The sequence below is a fragment of the Lampetra fluviatilis genome, chromosome 6, assembly GCF_964198595.1.
Source record: "Lampetra fluviatilis chromosome 6, kcLamFluv1.1, whole genome shotgun sequence".
NCBI classification, from domain to species: Eukaryota; Metazoa; Chordata; class Hyperoartia; order Petromyzontiformes; family Petromyzontidae; genus Lampetra; species Lampetra fluviatilis.
The window spans coordinates 16,260,112-16,277,467 of NC_136280.1; the positions used below are offsets into that span (position 1 = coordinate 16,260,112).

General features: G+C 50.9%; 1 protein-coding gene across 4 annotated transcripts in view; it reads left to right on the forward strand.

Moving 5' to 3' along the window:
• Window positions 1–17,356, forward strand: part of LOC144933209 (voltage-dependent N-type calcium channel subunit alpha-1B-like) — a 233,958-nt gene that overhangs the window by 101,384 nt on the left and 115,218 nt on the right. For 3 of the 4 annotated variants that reach the window (XR_013636995.1, XM_078857855.1, XM_078857857.1), the window contains exons 39-45: window positions 1,051–1,204; window positions 1,622–1,749; window positions 5,851–5,947; window positions 8,136–8,241; window positions 9,020–9,127; window positions 12,990–13,099; window positions 14,784–14,843. Coding sequence is in view for 3 of the 4 variants with exons in the window: in XM_078857855.1 (XP_078713981.1) it covers window positions 1,051–1,204; window positions 1,622–1,749; window positions 5,851–5,947; window positions 8,136–8,241; window positions 9,020–9,127; window positions 12,990–13,099; window positions 14,784–14,843 (763 nt within the window). In the remaining variant the exon portion in view is untranslated. The remainder of the gene's footprint in view (window positions 1–1,050; window positions 1,205–1,621; window positions 1,750–5,850; window positions 5,948–8,135; window positions 8,242–9,019; window positions 9,128–12,989; window positions 13,100–14,783; window positions 14,844–17,356) is intronic. The other variant, XM_078857856.1, reaches the window with a different exon arrangement.

The window sequence follows — 17,356 nt, forward strand, 5'->3', positions numbered from 1 at the left end:
GTGAGTTAGCCTGAGGTAGATTGACACTGCACTCGTGGTGGCGGCGGCGGTAGTGGTGGCGGTGGTAGTGGTGGTGGCGGTGGTGGTGACGGCGGTGGTGACGGCGGTGTTCGTGGTGGTGACGGCGGTGGTCGTGGTGGCGGTGGTGGTGACGGCGGTGGTGGTGACGGCGGTGGTCGTGGTGGCGGTGGTGGTGACGGCGGTGGTGGTGACGGCGGTGGTCGTGGTGGCGGTGGTGGTGACGGCGGTGGTGGTGACGGCGGTGGTCGTGGTGGCGGTGGTGGTGACGGCGGTTGTGGTGGCGGTGGCGGTGGTGGTGGCGGTGGTGGTGACGGCGGTGGTGACGGCGGTGTTCGTGGTGATGACGGCGGTGGTCGTGGTGGCGGTGGTGGTGACGGCGGTGGTGGTGACGGCGGTGGTCGTGGTGGCGGTGGTGGTGACGGCGGTGGTGGTGACGGCGGTGGTCGTGGTGGCGGTGGTGGTGACGGCGGTGGTGGTGACGGCGGTGGTCGTGGTGGCGTTGGTGGTGACGGCGGTGGTCGTGGTGGCGGTGGTGGTGCCCGTGGTGGTGACAGCGGTGGTCGTGGTGGTGGTGGTGGTGGTGGCGGTGCTCATAGCGGCGGTGGTCGTGGCGGTGGTGGTGACGGCGAAGGTGACGTCGGTGTTCGTGGTGGTGGTGGTGGTGATGGCGGTGGTGGTGGTCATGGTGGCGGCGGTGTTCGTGGTAGCGGTGGTCACGGTGGCGGTGGTGGTGGTGCTCGTCGTGCCCGTGGTGGTGACGGCGGTGTTCGTGGTGGCGGTGGTGGTGACGGTGGTGGTCATGGTGGTGATGACGGCGGTGGTCATGGTGGCGGTGGTGGTGGTGGCGGTGGTGGTCGTGGTGGCGGCGGTGTTCGTGGTGGCGGTGTTCGTGGTGGCGGTGGTCACGGTGGCGGTGGTGGTGGTGGTGGTGGTGGCGGTGGTGGTGGTGGTGGTGGTCGTGGTCGTGGTGGTGGTGGTGGCGGTGGTGGAACCGAGGCTGTGGTGTTTCCGTGTCGTGGGTGCTGCCAGGAGTGCGACGGGCGAGGCGTGGCACGAGATCATGCTGGCGTGCCGCTCCCCGCGGCCGTGCGACGAGCTCGCGGGCCGCCACAAGAGCGAGGAGTGCGGCAGCGGATTCGCCTACTTCTACTTCGTCTCCTTCATTTTCTTCTGCTCCTTCCTGGTACGCCGAGCGGGTTCCTCTCTCGCTGCCGCCACCACGATTCTTACGTACGGGGGGAGCGTCGCGGTGTCTCCGCTCCGGTGAGCGGTTGGGTGGCATGCGCCTCCGTGAGCTACATAGCTCAGTGGACCTCTCCTGATGGAACTAAAATAGTCAATTGAGTGGAGCTCACAGGAAGCTTTAAGTCGAGATGTAATGGTAACTGTGTGCACACCAATCGTTACCATTGGCTGCCGCGAGGTAGCGAAGTGCGCGTCGTTTAGCTCCGCTGCTCTCTCGTGTGTTTGTGAGAAGGGAGAGATATTTTTTGCATCGCGCTTCTTTGTCGGACGCCGCTGATTGGTGAGCTGGAGGCTTCGGGCAGTCACGTGGATTTTGTCTCGTTTCGTTCCGCCCCCCACCCCCCCCCCCGAACAGATGCTGAACTTGTTTGTGGCGGTGATAATGGACAACTTTGAATACCTCACCAGAGACTCGTCCATACTCGGGCCTCACCACCTGGAGGAGTTCATACGCGTGTGGGCCGAGTACGACCCTTCCGCCTGGTGCGTGCTCTCGCGTGCGCCCGGAACAGCGGTGTCCTTGCGCGCGCGTGTCGGAAGTTATCTGTTTAAATAAAGACAAAGATCCCCTCCGTGTAGCCTTTCACGGGCTGTTGGCGAGTAGCACCGGTGAAGGCCGGCACGGCACACGAGGAGGTGGGTTGGCCAGCAACCACGCCCGGCCGCCTTTGTCTCCCCAATTGTGAAGTTTACGCACTGCACCAGGTACTCATTTGAGGCCGAGTCGACCTAGGGGAGGCCCGGGACCGGTTCGGATAATCGTCACCGGTGTTGGCCCTGAGCGGGAATCGAACTCGTGTGGCCGGGTGTGTTCGTAGCTCAGCTCGCTAACCGCTGCGCTCCCACTCCCCCCAGACAGGGGTACCAGCAAACCTTCATACCTTTCAACCCCTTATCAGTGCCTACCTCATTCAGACCAATTCAGATCTTATTGGTCACACCGTGCCCTTATAAATCTCAATGTGCATCCTACAAAGTCCCATCATAAGGGAGAAACACAAACAAATAGACTTATAATTTTTTTGCTCGTATTGATAACGGCTATACGCCATATGGACCTGCAAACTAAGTTTCCCTGTACAGGAATACAAGTAAACCATGTGGGTTGACAGGTGCGTTTTTTATGTTTTTATTGCCGTAAGCACAGAAGTCCGGAACAATGTGCCGATGGTTTCTGAGGGCGGGAACAGAAAAACCGGGGTTGGGGGGGGGGGAACTTTTTCTGCCTGGCCACGTGTAGGTGAGAGGGTGGAGTGCCCGATGCCCACCCTGAGGGGTGGGGGGGGGGGGCTCTTCTGTCGAGGGAAGGAGAGGCAGCTCATATATTTTTTGGAGCTTCATCGTTCGTGGCTTTTTGGCGACACATTCATCGCGGTGCTGTTTGAAATTGGCGGGGTCGGGCTTTTTAATATTCGTGGCCGTAGCTCGCGGCTGCCCATCGAGATAAGTGGTGAGGTGTGGATGGCGAGGAGAGCCACCCCCCACGTGACGCTCGCCGCTCTGCCTCCCAGGCTGCCTCTGTCCGACGCTCCCTACACACGCCAGGGCTTGCCCTTGACAATTTTTTGAAATTACGTTCTGCATAATATGCATTAGTTTGCTCGTTGATATTTTCACTTTTGAATATGTTTACGTTCCTCGGTAATTAAGGGTAAGTTAAATAACACAATAATACTTTACAATGTATGTATGCATTAATAGAGTTTGTATGTTTATGTTTAAACGTAATATATTTTTATGCCCCTGACCCTATTTCCCTCATAAGCTGTTCACCATATTTCCCTCATAAGCCTTTAATTCTATTACCCTCATAAGCTTTTAACCCTGTTTCCCTCACAAGCTTTAAGTGTTGATATTCACGAATGTCACACTCGCACCACACTCCAGCAACGCACCCCCCGCAAAAACTCAGCCGTCGCTGTGTCACGTGTCAGACCTGCATCTTAGAAAGCTCGTGTTTCCCGCGAGCCATCGCCATCTCTCCTCAGATCAAGGATCACTCTCTCCGAGTGCTCCTGACACACGCCTCTCATGCAGTGGGGGTAGGAGTGGGAAGGTGGGGGGGGGGGGTAGGCTGTGGCGTGGTTAACATGCAGAAAAACATTTTAAAAGGCGTGCGGGGACAATGTCGGCGCCACGCTCATACGGCAACCTCCACGGTGCCAGCTCGTTTTCCACTGCAGAAGCCGAGCCAAAGAACCAGGGAGCTCAGCCTCTCTGCTGCTTTTGACACACGGACAACTCTGTCCTCCCGTGAGCGCCTCGAAAATGACATCGCTACCTCTTCTCTCCTTGCTCCGGTCTCACCTCGCGTATTGCCCCGTGTCTCTACACAAGGGGACCGCCCTCTGTCCTACTCTCAGAATTCCCCCGCGCTCTGGTTTGCCACCTGCCCTTGTCAATACGTCTCCCGCCTGGAAAAATCACCTCCAGTTTGAATGTTGACCTTCACTTGTACGTAAAGACACTCGCCCCCGCACCGCCACCAACTCCATGAACCCAGCCTCAGTGTCTGCTCGTCCGAATCCTGTCCTGACGCGGTCTCATTTTTTATTACTTGAAACTGAAGTGCTCCTCGTTATGAAGAAAGTCCACTTTCCGTAATGACTCCAGATTGAGTGTGCACCTCTTGTGAGACACCTCGCAGTGTTCATTGACCCTGAGCTTCTCACTCTCGTCCCGCGTCTCTCAACTCTGCAGGTCCTCATTCCTCCATCCCCCATATCTGCTGCTGCTGCCGAGACCCTTACCAATGCCTTCACATCCTGACTGCAGCTGTGTCCTGTAGGGCCTCCTGTAGGGCCTCCCCAGATCGCTAATTTCCCTAAATCCCTCACCTCCAAACTTAAGACGATGCAAAACGCCATCGCCAAACTCGTCACCCGCACATGTAGACTAAATTATAGTATCCCAATATGTCGATACAGCCAATGGAGCCCAATCTAATCCTAGATTAATTTCAAGGTCGCAATCACTGTGTTCAAGATCTTACACGGACTCACCAGTCTATCTCTTCCCTCTCATTTCACTCTACCCCCCTCCACACACTCTCCTACATTTCCCCTCTAATCTCACTCTTCTCCCCTCCACGCACTTCCTACTCCAGCAACCAAGGCTTTCTATCAAAGGTGGTGACACGGCCCAGCAGTAGCACATTCACCGCTTGTCGCAGAAATTCCCGGTTAGAATTTTTTAGGCCACCCTGGTTAATCCTGCAGGTGTATGAACCGTACAAATACTCGTCTGCTTCACAGTGGATGTCAAAGATCCTCTGATGTAATTAGAAACAGTGGGCTATTGTATCATGGTCCTAATTTGCGAAGTTTGAAAAATCATCCGCAAATGACACAATTGGAATTGCACGTAGCAATCTGGTAGACTAATGCCCATTTTGCAGGCCAGATTTGAGGCATCTTGTGCCAAAAGGGTCAGCTGCCACTCAAGGTGCCCTTTCAAATGTGTTTGCTTTTCACCTGCTGCTGCCCTTATCCTTTGGAACTCCCTTCCCACAGCTGTCTGTGCTTTCCGCTCCCTGCCCCTGTTTAAATCTAGGCTGAAGACCTTCTCGTTTGTATCTGTCTATAGCTGCCTGCTGTCTCTCTATGAAATCAACAGGCCACCCGTTTCTTTACACGTGACCTGAGAAGCTGTAGCATTTAGCCACGATGTAAATTTTAAATCGCATTGTGTGACGTAGAAAAGGGTCTGTGATTCATTCTCAAAAATGTAAATGTTTCGGTCCGTACGCCAATGGCCATTCATCATTGCTAGTCTATGTGTAATAACACGCTGGAGACGGCTTGTAGAATCGGTCCTTTTATTCACTTTCTTTGTTCTTCACAAACACTCCCCGTTGCTGGAAGGCAACGGGAAGTGGGCAGACAGTCACCAGAGACCCACCACTACGTGGCAACCGGAGCCCCACTCGCGTGTGGCCTCTCCCTCTCTTAGTTCTGTGTCTGACCCCGTGTCTCTCCTCTCTCCCCTTATTTAATGCCTGGGTCACGTGGTACACTCCAGCCAATCCTCAATAGCCTGCGCCGAATGTTCCAGATCCCCCATCAACTCCCGGTACCACGCCCCCGACTTGTCTTCCCATTGGCTGAGGCCAAGACCACCGAAACCAATCATCTAGCTGACATCCCGTGATCACGCCGGGGCCATGCTCCCAGGCTCTCCCCCCATTGGCTGTAAAGTGGGACCGGCCATGCCAATCACCACGTGAATCTGACATAGGCTCTTATTACATATGCATAGGACATTCACAGCTGGCATTCCATGAAGGGACACTCCCTGCTCTTGACGCTGGAGGTCATCGGACCCTGAACAAAATGAGAACTCGCAGCCTTCATTGAGTGAAGCCCTCGGCCTCAGGGCCACGACCGCATTTGTCTCTCCATACAAAAACATGTTTTTTGACACAGCCCATTCCTAGAAGGCCGTGTTTGGTTTTCATATTTTTCTTATTATTTGTATTTATATACATATGGGAAGGAGACATTGTGTTATTGAAATTGTCCACAATGACACTGAATTATATTGTCTGACATATCTGTGAATGCACGCCTGTGTGTACCGGCTCAGTGGCAGGATGAAGCACTCGGACATGCAGGCCATGCTGCGTCACATGGCCCCTCCGCTGGGGCTGGGCAAGCGCTGCCCGGCGCACATCGCGTACAAGGTGAGGCCTCACCGCACACGGCCGCCCCCACCGTGCTCGCTGCATGAGGAGGAGAAGTAGCCGGCCCGTCCAGTCCTATCTCCTCCTGCGATTGTGTTAGGACAGAACCGGCCGGCTCATAAAACCACATTTGGGACAATTGTGATGCAGCTGGCCCATCCTGTTCTCTCATTACGATCATGGGACAAGACTGTCATTAAAAACTCTCCAGTAACGTACGACTGTGGTCATCCAGAACAGACCGTACAACATATAATGACGCAATGCCCGTTCTACACATATGAAGGAGACATCCGCTGCTCCTTGTCTGGCTTGACCGCCTGAATGTGAAATTGTGGTTGTTGCCCTGCATCTACATCATCAGCAATACGAAAGAAGAACATGGGAGGAGACAGGACAGGCCAGCTACATATTGGCACGTAGGGCGTATCATTGAAATAACGTGGCCGGATTATACCGCAGTAATCGCTAACGTTCCTCGAGGTGTCGCTGCGAGCCATCGCCCCTAGCCAGGCCTACTGGATAGGCTCCGTGTCCGCGTCTTCAAGCCCCGTGATGATCCGTGAGCAGCACCAGGCTGAACGTGGGCGTCCCCTTGCAGCGAGAGCCCACGTACTCTCGGATTTTATTATAATCGTCACTGGTGTTGGCCGTGAGCAGGAATCGAACTGGGGACACCTGGTTTGTAGCGCAGCATGCTAACCCCTACACTACCGCTGTATTAATGTGGGCCACACACACACAGAAGGGGGGGGAGGTGAACTGTCGATTTCTGTTTGTGCACGAGTTGGGTATGACGGTGACATCGCGTAATCTTGTGTCAAGTCGAGACTTGAGCTGTCAGAAGTTGGTAAACCATCCGACGATGACATTTCAGCAATAACAGTATTATTTGTTGTTGTTGCCAAGACAATCACTTTCCGTAATGCATTTGTGACAAGTGCTATGGAGAAATCCATATGAAACTCGAGACCAGTTTTATTTACAGAGCCAGGAGCAATCCTTGTGAATGGATAGTGTGCAGGACCTTACCGATCCCTGCAGAGCAATGGCAGTCCTCAGAAGTGAGTGTTGGTTGCTGGTGGTTTGATTTTTTGGGGCCTTTTGGGCTTGTGCTGAGCAACTGTGTTGAATTTAAAAGTGTAAAAAGCCACTCGACAGAAGCAGAGTCACCGAGTCTCTCACTGCTCCTCTCGAATGTGCACGACGCTCTCATCACTGTTGGTGACCCCGAGCCAGTTGTGGAAATTCCACGTTCATTTGGTGGGGGCCAGTCTCTCCATAAGACGGATTTACAGCTTGTAAAAAAAAAACAAAGTCTCCTGGACATCTGTGAAAAAGAGCTTTATTGCTCATCGGATTCCTTCAGTATAAATAAATATAACTGATTCAACTCCCAATCAGAGCTTCGAATATTCCAGCTGTGTGGCAGGCACCCTTTCACAATGCCACCTGGACAGACGATTACCAGCCGGGAGATACGCCATAGACGTCTTGTTATGATGATTAATATTGTTATCATTCTACTTGCTTACTCAGGAAAGCCTCAATAAGTCTCACGACTTTTTCAGGAGGGTCTTGCCAAGTTTGATCACATTCGGGAGCGATGTGCTCACATGCAAATCCAAATTGAGTCATTTTTAAGCATTGACGTGATTGGCTGATGCCAGATACATTGTATATATTTATTAGCCATGGGAGGAAACCAAAAAAACCGAAACCCATCCAAAACTAGGGGGAGAACATAAAAAGTCCACACACAAAGGGAATAGAATCCAGGCCCTGCTTGCTGTGAGCCAAAAGTGTTACTGCTGCAGCACCCTATGACTTTTTAACCTTTTACTTTACCAGGAGAAGCCCACTGAGCTATGTAGCTCGTTATCAGAAGTGACTTGGCCACAAATGATAGCTCAACAAGTGGATTATCACGTGGACATTTATAGCAGCCAAATACGCTAAACGCATGTTGATTCTAAATGTAGAGAAAAAACCGAAAGACCCGGAGAAAAATCCATTCGACCACAGAGAGAGAGAGACACGCAAACTCCAAATATACAGCAGGCGTCAGGGTCGGGGTCAAACCCACAACTTCCCACATACCAGGCGAGGGAGTTAACATCTCCTAGCCACCGTGGTGCCCTGGCAATGGTCACGATGCATGTGTGTGTGCGCGTGTGCGCGTGTGCAGCGGTTGATGCGGATGCACATGCCCATCGAGGTGGACGGAACCGTACACTTCACGTCCACACTGGTGGCGCTCATCCGCACGGCCTTGGAAATCAAGATGGCGTCCGGTACTCGAGCTTGCCCACACTTGCCTTTGAATGTTTGCACGTCACTGTGTGGGCACACACAACAACAACAACAGCCATTCGTCACCACGGTGCTGTGCCAGCCTTGGTGCACTTTAAGGCCACGTGAAAGGTGATTCCAGTGGAGGGGTGGAAGGTGGGAAAAGGACCGATATACAACAACCCTGTCTGCTCTAAATCCACATTGGGGTTTTCTTTAATTGTTTTTACATAAGGATAAACTCACGAATGGGAGGTGGCCAGGTGACACAGGGGTCAGAGCTCTTGAGCTGACGCTGGTGAGATCCTGGGTTCAAATCTGAGGGTTTCCACACTGAGAGAAAGTTGCTTTTGCCATACAGCAAATACCCTAACGAACAAACGGCAGCGAGCATACGCAACTATTTTGATAAATTTGCATATTCTTCGTCGGTTTTCCCAAGCTCGTATAGCCATGTTCAATTCAAGAAACACCTCCAATTATCACGGTTGGCTACGTATGGTGCGAAATAAGTTTAACGCACATTCATGCGTACAAGAAACATCTTTACTCTCATATGTATTGCAACTGCGATAGTGCTGTTTATTGCTGACCTCTATAAATGTTGGGCTTTTAGGCCTGTTCTCAACTTCTTTGTAAAAAAAGAAAACTTGTCAAAATTTCCACCACTTCCGACCCCACACTGCCTAGAAAACACATACAATTTCATCAGAGGTCCAATTCAGCTGCCAAAGAGGGTTGTTTGCTCCACTGTTGATAAATGCATTTGTCCACGCACAGGGGCAAAAGACCAACTGGCCATGGACATGGAGCTGAGGAGAGAGATCATGACAGTGTGGCAGCACCTGTCCAACAAAACCCTGGATCTGCTGGTGCCGCCCAGAACGCGTAAGTCTGCACGCACGGTCCCACGTAGCCTCTCTGTTTCAACACAAAGATCCCCTGTATAGACCTTGACAGACTGTTGGCAAGCACACACCACTACTGACTACTTGTATTTTACCCCGGTAAGGCCCACTGAGCTATGTAGCTCATTTTCAGGAGGGACCTGGCCACGAATGATAGCTCAATAAAGTGGCTCATCACGTGGAAATTTATAGCAGCCAAATACTCTAAATGCGTGATGTTGATTCAAAATGTGGAGGCAAAAGCCGTAGGACCCAGGGAAAAATCTACGCGACCATGGGGAGAGAGACACCGCAAACTCAAAATATACAGGCATGAGGGTTGGGATCGAACCCATGACCTCCCGCATACCAGGCGAGGTAGTTAATGTCCCGCCACCGTGGCACCCCATATTACACATATGAAGGCCGGCACGGCACGCAAGGGAGTGGGTGGTCAGCACCACGCCGGCCATATTTGTCTCCCCAAAGCTGATGTTTACACACCGCACCAGGTACTCGGCTGAAGCGACCTTTAGAATGCCCAGGGACAGGTTCAGATATTTGCCACCATTGTTGGCTATGCGTGGGAATTCAACTTGGGTTTCTGGGTTCGTAGCGCAGTGCGCTAACCGTTGCACTCCTGCTTCCAAAAACACGCCTTGTGCTTTGCGTGAAGGAAAGCAACGCAAATTGTACCCACACGTGTACACACGATGTGTATATATGCAATGCTAGAATTGTTACCGGTGCTACAGGCTCTTGTCCGCTTCTGGCGTTCTGTTGTTTCGATCTCCCGGAGCGGCAGTTGAGACAACGGCGCAGGTTCCTGAAATCCCCCCACCCGCCTCCGTCACACCGGTCGGGGTCAACGGCTGCACCACGGTCGCTGTGCGGGTCACGCGGCGTGCAGGTCGAGGGGCGTGAAGGTCGAAGGGCGTGCAGGTCGAGGGGCGTGAAGGTCGAAGGGCGTGCAGGTCGAGGGGCGTGAAGGTCGCGCAGTGTGCAGCTCCCACGTGTTTCCGCGTATCTGGCCAGCTTGGAAGAGCAGTGTTAAGAACCCCATCGAGGTGTTGCCAGCAGTCACCTCTAGCGGAGGCCTTTCTGGCAGCAGTAGCATGAGCGAGGAATTGGCGAGCTGCACCTTTACCCGTGGTGGTTATTGGACTCCATTAGGAGGAGAGGGTGGCTCAGAGTTTTACTTCTGTGCCTGGCTCCCCTCCTAGGCTCAGTCTGAAGTCAGTGTTATGTACAGTTTGTCATCGAAGCCATTTTGGGGAGTTAAATTTAGCTGATTGTGATGGTGGCTGCACCATAGTGTAGTGCAGCGGTCGTGTAGCAGCAGTGTAGCGGTAGTGTCGTGTAGCGGTCGTGTAGTGTCGTAGTAGTGGTAGCGGTAGTGTAGTGTAACGGTCGTGTAGTGTCGTAGTAGTGGTAGCGGTAGTGTAGTATCGCGATAGTGTTGTGTAGCGGTAGTGGTAGCGGTAGTGTCGTGTAGCGGTCGTGTCGTGTCGTAGTAGTGGTAGCGGTAGTGTAGTGTAGCGATAGTGTAGTGTCGTAGTAGTGGTAGCGGTAGTGTAGTATCGCGATAGTGTTGTGTAGCGGTAGTGGTAGCGGTAGTGTCGTGTAGCGGTCGTGTCGTGTCGTAGTAGTGGTAGCGGTAGTGTAGTATCGCGATAGTGTAGTGTCGTAGTAGTGGTAGCGGTAGTGTAGTGTAGCGGTCGTGTCGTGTCGTAGTAGTGGTAGCGGTAGTGTAGTGTAGCGGTCGTGTCGTGTCGTAGTAGTGGTAGCGGTAGTGTCGTGTAGCGGTCGTGTAGTGTCGTAGTAGTGGTAGCGGTAGTGTCGTGTAGCGGTAGTGTAGTGTCGTAGTAGTGGTAGCGGTAGTGTAGCGGTCGTGTAGTGTCGTAGTTGTGGTAGCGGTAGTGTCGTGTAGCGGTCGTGTAGTGTCGTAGTAGTGGTAGCGGTAGTGTCGTGTAGCGGTCGTGTAGTGTCGTAGTAGTGGTAGCGGTAGTGTCGTGTAGCGGTCGTGTAGTGTCGTAGTAGTGGTAGCGGTAGTGTAGCGGTCGTGTAGTGTTGTGTAGCGGTAGTGTCGTGTAGCGGTCGTGTAGTGTCGTAGTAGTGGTAGCGGTAGTGTAGTATCGCGATAGTGTTGTGTAGCGGTAGTGTCGGGTAGCGGTAGTGTAGTATCGCGATAGTGTTGTGTAGCGGTAGTGTAGTGTCGTAGTAGTGGTAGCGGTAGTGTCGTGTAGCGGTCGTGTAGTGTCGTAGTTGTGGTAGCGGTAGTGTCGTGTAGCGGTCGTGTAGTGTCGTAGTAGTGGTAGCGGTAGTGTCGTGTAGCGGTCGTGTAGTGTCGTAGTAGTGGTAGCGGTAGTGTCGTGTAGCGGTCGTGTAGTGTCGTAGTAGTGGTAGCGGTAGTGTAGTGTAGCGGTCGTGTAGTGTCGTAGTAGTGGTAGCGGTAGTGTAGTGTAGCGGTCGTGTAGTGTCGTAGTAGTGGTAGCGGTAGTGTAGTATCGCGATAGTGTTGTGTAGCGGTAGTGTAGCGGTAGTGTCGTGTAGCGGTCGTGTAGTGTTGTGTAGCGGTAGTGTCGTGTAGCGGTCGTGTAGTGTCGTAGTAGTGGTAGCGGTAGTGTAGTATCGCGTAGTGTTGTGCAGCGGTTAGCATGCTGTGCTACAAACCCCGGCAACCCTACTTCAGACTCTTTGGTTATTTCGGTAAAGTCACGTACTGTAGGTATAAAATAAAATAAATAAAATATTTAAATCACGACGTTTCGGAAGCAACACAAGCGTCCGTCATCAGGTGGGAAAGCCACAGCAAGAATCAAATTGCTGTAGTGGGCAAAAGAGTATGGATCATTGCAGTCACGAAAACCTCAGATCTATATTGAACCCTACCTCAATTCCCACTCACGGCGAACACCAGTGACGAATATCTGAGCCGGTCCTGGGCGTCCCCTAGGTCCACTCAGCCTCAAATGAGTATCTGGTGCAGTGTATAAATTATCACCACTGGGGAGACAAAAGCGGTCGGGCGTGGTGCTGGCCCCACCTCCTTCTGTCCCGTGCCGGCCTTCAATAGGTGCCTGCTAACAGCACTTGCCCCAACAGTCTGTTAAGGGTACACGGGGGGGATCTTTGTCTTTGCCCCATTCCCCATTCCATGCCAAGTAGACTAATTAAAGCACGTTATAATTCAGCACACTTGGTGTTCGTGCCATTCTTATAAAGCTCTAGGCCAGTGGTTCTTAACTTTTACTGCAGCCTGCACTCCTTTGGTTCTCAATCGTAAAAAAACTGTATAATGTTGATTAAACAAAGTAGTTGTCCTAATGTGCCCTAGCTTAATATGAGTTTTCGATTATTTACGTTCTAAAAAAAAAATGCCCATGTCTCTCACCCCCAGAGAGGGCATCTCGTACCTCCAGGGGGTGTGTGCACCCCAGGTTAAGAACCACTGCTCTAGACTATCACGCAGGAGGGCGCCTTGTCTCACAGGCAGTGTCTGCGGTGGTTTCAAAGGAGGGGGAGGGGGTGTGGGGCGATGTTTCAACGTGTGATCCCAAACTGAGTGATTTTACCGCTCATTTTTCCAACGTGGCAAATCTGGACCGCGACATCGCTACACGATGGCCTTCTCTCTTGCGAAAGACGTCACCGGATCTTTGACCTCCACCGTGAAGCGGACGGCACCTACCTTACAGTTAATACCCCTGCGGTAATAACCAGGGTGGCCTGCCAGGTTCGAACAGCAAAGCCTCTGCAACAAGTGGCGAACGCGCTCTCCCGCCGGGCTCAGACAAGTAGGTGAACTCCCCTCAAGCGGAATACTCCACCGCTGCTTCTCTCGTCGTGTCTCCGCGTTACAGCTACCGACTTGACGGTGGGGAAGGTGAACGCCGTGAAGATGATTTTGGATTTTTACCGAGTGCACCGAAGCAAGCAGGTGGGCACGGAGGCGAGCGTGCCGCACTCCAGGGTAATGTGGCGAGCGCGCACACAAGCGCACACTAACACGGACACATCCTCTTCCCACGCTAGGCCCACGCACGATCACTGTTGCGGTTGTCCCACTTGGGCACAAGGTGCTACCTTTTATCATTGGATCAATATCGTGTTTGTCGTCAGCCAAAGTGTGTCCAGTTCTGTACAACGGCCTGGCCCACGGTCTCACAATGCCACACTCCATCTCACTCCCTCACGTGAACTAATCTCAGCGTTTCAACCCCACGCTGGCGGTCCGATTGATCCGTCTCCGAGCTGAGATTCTATCACTAGTCTCGAACATTGGCCGTCATCCCTTCAAGCGATGGTTCCTGCCCAAGCCCACTTGAACTTGTTTTTTTTCCAGTCCTCTCTTCTTTTGCATTCTACGTGAGGACACAGGAATGGAACGTTGACTGATTGTGGACAGGGAGATCGTGATACTTTCATTATCCCTCACATTCCCTTTACACCATTTGGACCCACAATCACCCGAGACACTGCTCTAGTTCTTCATATATACTGTGACCCATGGATGGTTTGTCAATCATCATTAATACACAACCTGCGGAACCTTCCACTGACAGTACCTCCAATGAGCATGGTTAGCTCCATACGGTGGAGGCAGAAGTTCAACATACATACGTACCACACTGGCAGGACTGCCTCGGGATGGTTATATACTTTCGATCTACTTCATGCCACTGTACTTGGCGATTTGGAGGAGATGCAGCTTACTATGGGCATTGGAGTTGTCCATTAGTAAATCGGGCCTTCGGCCACGTAATTATCGAGCCAAATTTGTGTCATTCCTCACTTCCTGGATGTTTTTTCTTCTCATCTCCTGGATCTGGTCCTATTGGTGTCTGACGCAGTGTCAAGAGAGACATTTGTGCTCCTTAGTACTCTGCAACACACCACGTGTATTGTCCTGCAACACATTAGACAGTTTCCCCTATTACAACTAAACTATTTTGTATTTTACCAGGTAAAGCCCACCGAGCTGTTTCGCTCTTTTTTAGAACTCACCTGGCCACAAATGACAGCTCAACGAAGTGGCTTATCACGTGGACATTTATAGCAGGAGCCAAATACTCTAGACGCGTGACGTCGATTCTAAATGTGGAGGGAAAAAACCGGTGGTCTTGGAGAAAAATCCACGCGACCATGGGGAGAACATGCAAACCACAAATAAACAGCAGGCGTTAGGGTCGGGATCGAACCCAGGACCTCCTGCATACCAGGCGAGGTAGTTAACATCTCGCCACGGTGGCGAGATTAATATTTCACAGCAATCTAGCCTCCCTATTCCCTTAGCAGCACCAATATTCAAGAGAAGAAATATATTAATGTCAATAATACAACGTAATTTTAACAATAATTATATCAATTTTGTTCATTGTCTATCTACCATATAAACGATCCCACCTCTGTTTGCACCAACTTTTAAAAACTGTATACAAATCCACGTTTTTATTGCTGCAGGCACAAATATGGTATCGTTGAAAGCCCGTCATCTGAGGATGAATTGTGACAATTCATCTAATCATTGTGCTTGCGAGGTGAACTGTTAACCGCTACACCACCGCTCCCACATACACACACACACACGAGGTCGACGTCGCGTAATCCACGTTCTTCCCTTTGCCCCTGTGGCCCCCTGAATGGTGCGTGCACAGCGTAAGATCGGACCCACTGTGGTGCCTGCTCCCGTTGTTGCCAAGTCTCCACAATACAAGGTACAGAGCTGCGCACGTTCACACGGGGCGCGGCGCGTGAGTGTTTGCCTTCACACACCTGGATTCAATTCCCCAGGGCAGCTCCACATGTTCTAGGCATTCTGTCGGTTGAGTTAGCCGACACATTAATATCTGTCGAGTGTGGGTGCCGTGGTGGCAAGATGTTGACTGCCTCGCCTGGTACGCAGGAGGTTCGTGGGTTCAATCCCAACCCTGACACCTGCTGCTGTATATTTGGGGTTTGCGTGTCTCTCTCCCCGTGGTCATGTGGATTTTTCTCCGGGTCAGGTTTTTAACCTCCACAATTAGAATCGACGTAACGCGTTTAGAGTATTTGGCTGTTATAAATTCCCACGTGATAAGCAACTTCATTGAGTTGTCATTTGTGGCCAGGCCGCTTCTGAAAAAGAGTTGTATAACTCAGTGTTCCTTGCCTGGTAATTTTTTTAAAATGTAAGCATCAGAACTGGAAAGACAAAGGTGGCTGGGTAAGGTGCTGATCACCTCAACCTTTCACATGCCATGATGTAAATGTCACACAAACTCGGCACATTCGTCAAGAACACCGTGACCCGAAAAGGAAACGCAATACACGCACAGTAGCGGATGTGTTTGGGCAATCGCCATTCCACATGGCACACGGACAGAGAGAAGCGAGAGACTGAGTGAATCATAGGTGGAGACGATACTACCATAATACACCATGGGCCACTGATAAAACATTATCGTAGTCCCTCAGTTAACAGGTTCACGGTTTTACGGTTAACGTTTCGCACCCTGGTTTCGACGAATGTTAACATTTTGATTAACGGCAGGTTTACGTTATGCACTCCGGCACCAAGTTCGGCCAATCCGAGCACTATAATAAGTGATATTGATCCATTAATATGTTCTTATAATGTTAATTGATTAATATTGAGTGTTTCAGCGTCTTGGAACAGATTAATGCTTTCAACATGTAATTCCTGTATTCGATTAACAGTCATTTCGGTTAACAGTAGTTTTCGTGGAACGGGTTAAAAACGTTAACCGAGGGACGACTGTAACCATAAGAAACCCATTGACTACGAAAGTAAGACTATACTCTCTGATTCTTTCGGTAAAATCACGTAGGTGAAAATAAAAAATAAGAATATTTTATTTATTTAAATAAATTAAATCACGACGTTTCGGAAGCAACACAAGCTTCCGTCATCAGGTCGGACAACCACAGCAAGAAACAAGATTACGGTGGTTGTCCCACCTGATGACGGAAGCTTGTGTTGCTTCCGAGACGTCGTCATTAAAAAAAATTTAATTCTTATTTTTCATTTTCACCTACGCGACTTTACCGAAAGAATGGGATAGTATGGATACTTGCAGTCACGAAAACTTCACATCTAGAATGAATGTAAGACTGATAATTGGTTTTTTACCCTTCTATCTGGCAACAAAACTGACACCTTTTTACAAGGTGTCATGTTTGCATAGACCGCAATACCTGCAGTCATAATACAAACAAAAGACATAACTCTGATAATGTGCACTGTCCTTGAAGTTGATTGGTCCACACCCGAGACAGCTTTCCTTAGAGCCTAGTCTCACATGGGTTGGACCAGATGACGCCAAAAGGCGCACAACTCAAAGACAATGCACCATCAGAGTATGAGAGCTCGGGGCAAGCATCTACACTATGGGAACCTCATTTGCCAGTAAAAATATGATAATTTTTTTTTTTTTTGTTTTTTACACTTCTATCTGGCAACACTCCTTGTAAAAAGGTGTCAGTTTTGTTGCCAGATAGAAGGGTAAAAAACCAATTATCATATTTTTACTGGCAAATGAGGTTCCCATAGTGAATGTAAGACTGTTCATCTAGACACCTTGAAAATTACATTTTTATCGGGGGCCCCACGGTGAAGAGCGCAGTGTCCAATTCCATTCACTCAGTTGCTCTGAACTCTCGATCTTCGTGCTCTGAAGAAGAGCCACAGCCCGATGGTAGCAACCGTAGACACATTACTTTTCGGGCCACGATGTTATTGACGAATGTGCGTTGTTATTGCTGACGCTTGTGAGGCTGCTGCCCAACGTGTATTTACGCGAACACGTCGCCAAATATAGACAATTAGAAACCGGCAAGGGAGAAGTCCGTGGCGTCATTTGTGAGTTCTTTCAACGACAACTCAAAACCTGATCGCATTAAAATAGAAAGCACGGGGCGATCTCCGGTTTACGGCGATTACACAACGCCACTGCGGATCGATTCGCAGCGCAGAAACTTGATTCACGACGCATCTTCCGACCCGACTCCCGAACGCATTTGAACGGAGTCGGTCTGGTTTCTGGCGTGACTCCGCGTGGCGCTCTTTGCTATTGTCGAGCGTGTTTGTACGGATGTGTACCGATGAAACCCTGACTAATACGGGTGATAAATGGAAAAACACGTCGGCAGGTGATGCCTCCACCGTTTCTGCCGCCTGTGGGAAAATATGCGTCTGATTTGCGTCGACGGGTTTCCAGGAACTCAGCGT